The sequence below is a fragment of the Aplysia californica genome, unplaced genomic scaffold (genome assembly GCF_000002075.1).
Source record: "Aplysia californica isolate F4 #8 unplaced genomic scaffold, AplCal3.0 scaffold00261, whole genome shotgun sequence".
In the NCBI taxonomy this organism is placed as follows: domain Eukaryota; kingdom Metazoa; phylum Mollusca; class Gastropoda; order Aplysiida; family Aplysiidae; genus Aplysia; species Aplysia californica.
This window is the reverse complement of record NW_004797531.1, coordinates 213,968-217,426: the sequence shown is the minus strand read 5'-3', so window position 1 is coordinate 217,426 and position 3,459 is coordinate 213,968. Positions and strand designations below refer to the sequence as shown.

The window sequence follows — 3,459 nt, the reverse complement described above, 5'->3', positions numbered from 1 at the left end:
AACAAAGTTAACAATTCAGTTTTCATGTAGTATCACAAAAACTGTGCATCCATGAAACTGCATAATTAATCGGAGTTAAAATCTAAACAAAATCAAAGTCTTTTTTTTTTTCGTCAAAAAATTTCCCAAATTTGAACCTCAATTTTGAAAACGTTTGTCCTTCACATCAAAAGTGCCAAGGTCATCCACTAAAACAGCCACAAAAGGCAACAAAACAATGTTTTGAAGTCATTTATAACCCTGTGATATATCTTTTTTTTTAAATGTGTACTTTTCTTTACGACATTCCAATATGGCAGCCGTTGCCATGGCAAACCACATAAATTTTCAAAATTTCCGAATTTCCCACCGATTCTATATTGATGCCACCGCACAAGTAAGCTGAGTTTCTGATTTTCAAAGAAATTTTGAATTTCCCCTGCATCATGCCTTACTGTGTTAGTACCTTTAAACGAATTAAGTACATGTACTATGATACTGATGTGATACTTGCTGCATACCTGCTGTTGCTACCCCCACCCCTCCCCCACGTGTATGCTTATTCATTTGTTTACATTTATAAAGCGGAAACAACAAAAGTAGCGAGGGCACATCCGCACAACCTTGAAAAAAAACAACAACAAATAATCCAACATCGTGCATTCATTTATCACAATCATACTGTCCTAACAAAGAGAATCAAAATCATATTTTCGATGGAATCCACCCGTTTAACAAACTCTCGCAAGAAAGTGTATGAAAATCATAACGAAGGCTTTCATTCGTTAATAAACTGTCCTTAAGTTTAACGCTTTGCCGTCACAAGGCTTATATTCATCATCATCATCTAATGCCAGATCTGCGACAGACATCGGCGATCATGGTTCTCCATTCATTCCTTTGCTCGGATGCTCTTTTAAAAAAAAAAAAAAAAAAAAAAAAAGCTACGTTTCCCTGATCTTTCCCTGTTACCCATTTGTTTAGGTTCCCAAAGTAGATTGTTCTGGGCCTACCCCTTATATTATTTATAGTAAAAACTCTTGCCATCAAAGGCAAAGGCATTTTGGGGAAAATCCACAGAAACCGGGTGGTAAACATCGCTGATCGGCGAGATGTGACGGCAAAGAGAGGTTGTTGTTTTTTAAATATAAAAGAGCAAATCGAAATCAAAGTGAAGACGACTTACAGGAACCGGAACTGCCCTGCGAGTTGGCCGACTGGGAACTCTCCTGCTTGGAGACCGGGATGTGCGTCATGGAGCCGCCCCGCGTGTACGACGGCTTGGAGGAGAGCGCGCTGCCGCTGTCCGAGTGCGGTAGAGGGCTCACACTGACGCCCGTGCTGCGGCTGGTCACAGAGTTCTGACGCTTGTTGCCGGCGGGCTCCGGGGTGGTGGAGACTCCGCCCAGGCTGGCGCCGCTCAGGTCCATCTGGATCTGGCTGACCGAGCTCTTCAGCATGCTCGGGTCGCGCTCCTCCGCCTGGGGACACGGGCCAGACAGTGGGGGCAGTTTTAGTGTTTGTTTGTTTGTTTCTTTGTTGGCTTGTTCGTTTGTTTGAGTAAAGTTAAGAGCTAGGAAGAAGTAAGACAGGCAGACAGTGGGGCAGTTTTAGTGTTTGTTTGTTCGTATGCTTGTTTGCTTGTTTGTTTGAGTAAAGAGAAGCACATCGACACAATAATGGCCATTAAATGCTAGAAAAGGTAAGAAAGACAGACAGACAGACAGACAGAAAGACAGACAGACAGACAGACAGACAGACAAACAGACAGACAGACAGACAGACAGACAGACAGATAGATAGACAGACAGACAGACAGACAGAAACAACGGAGGGAAAGTATAGAAGTAGGACCTACAAGTGGCGCCCTCTAACCACCCGCTTAGTTTTAGAGTATCAAACCGTATCAAATAGGGATTAGATGAAAAATGGGCACATAGTTATAACATCCATCTCCACGAGGACAGGGCCAGGTGAGAGGATGAAGAGCCGCAGAAGCTTAAAAAAAACCCCCCAAAAAAACAAAATAAACGAAAAAACGAAAAACAAAACAACCAAAAACAAAACAGGGTCACGTTCGAAAAGGGAGTGAGCGTGTTAGTTAAGGATTCAAAGCAGGGTCATCATTTGTCTCGTTTGTTCTAGTCGTAGCCCGGAGAACTAGAGACAGACAAAAGGTAAACACCCAATCAAAGAGGCAGAAGACGTTGAATGAACGTCTTGGGTACCCAGTAACCACCAACATTATCACAGATGTTGACGGGTGAAGAAAATTGACTTTTACTTGACGGTCTGATTTGAAAAGATTTTGTTCATATGACCTTATGCAGTTGCAAGCGCCGTAAAAACTCTACTAAAACAAACCAACAAATATTTTGTTTTATAGCCCAATGGACCATGCATGCAGATCAGAATCACAATCATACGTGAGGCATCGTGGTAAAATCAGGAGCTCGTCAAAATAATGAAATCAGAGAAATCGGCATTTTTCGGCCAGTTTGGACATGAAATTTTATTTTATTTTGTTTTTTTTTTTGCGGGGGGGCTCAACACCTAGTATGTTCATCAAAAACACTTTTAGGTGAGGATATATGGAAAAACGTCGATTAAAAGCAACAACAAAAAAAAGTAAATTTGTAGTTTCCAAGGACTCTTAAGCTATGGAAGTCACCAAACTTTGGTGGCCATTTTCTCGCTAATTATACTTCTGAAACCAGGCCACCCCACCTCCTTCAATCGCAAATATCTCAACGTCTATTTAAGATAAATGGGCATTTTTTTCACTGAAAGCAAGGCAAATAAAAAAAGCTTTAAGATAATAACAATAAATTCATATGCCCAAAAATTAACGAGCGCCAGATTTCACCGCGTCGTGACACATAGAGGCGGGCTGCTGCCTGACAGGGCCAGCCCGGGCACAGTGGAATACAGCATCCCAGCAAAAACAGCGCATATTTTCGAAAAATTAACTTCCCCTTGTGGGATTTGAACTCACACCTCCTGTGTGCAAAAGCCAAGGACCTACCCGTAACACAACAGACGTGAGCACATGACCGTCTGAACTCTAGTTTTTAGTTTTAGTAAACAGTTTTACGGCACTTTCAACACAATAAGGTCATATAAGTGCCGAAGAATAGATGTGTTACAAGAGGGTAACATACACAAAAAAGGAGGAGAGATACGGACAACAGGTGTTTGATAGGAAAGAGGGAGCAAACCACACCAGGGCATCCGGCAACCACCTACTGTCTGAACTCTGGAAAGGCACATCTGATCACATCATAACAGAAAAAAGTACAAGCAACGACGGGACAGGGAAAAACAGGCACGCTGTATTCTATAGTTTAATGGGGAAAACGACGAGGACCACAATTCGAAGGAACAGTTTTTGATTTGGGCAATAGGAACAACCCCCCCCCCACCCCCCTCTCACAAATAAATAAATAGATTTGTTTAAAATCAAATAAAAATCAAATAAAC

The 3,459-nt window shown here is 41.8% G+C and overlaps 1 protein-coding gene across 1 annotated transcript in view; it reads right to left on the bottom strand.

The window, feature by feature from the left end:
• The window catches only part of LOC101858947 (1-phosphatidylinositol 4,5-bisphosphate phosphodiesterase classes I and II), a gene marked incomplete at its 5' end in the record, with an annotated part of 72,027 nt that overhangs the window by 17,843 nt on the left and 50,725 nt on the right, over positions 1 to 3,459 (bottom strand). The window contains 1 exon segment of the mRNA XM_013083898.2: positions 1,166 to 1,460. Coding sequence (XP_012939352.1) covers positions 1,166 to 1,460 — 295 coding nt within the window.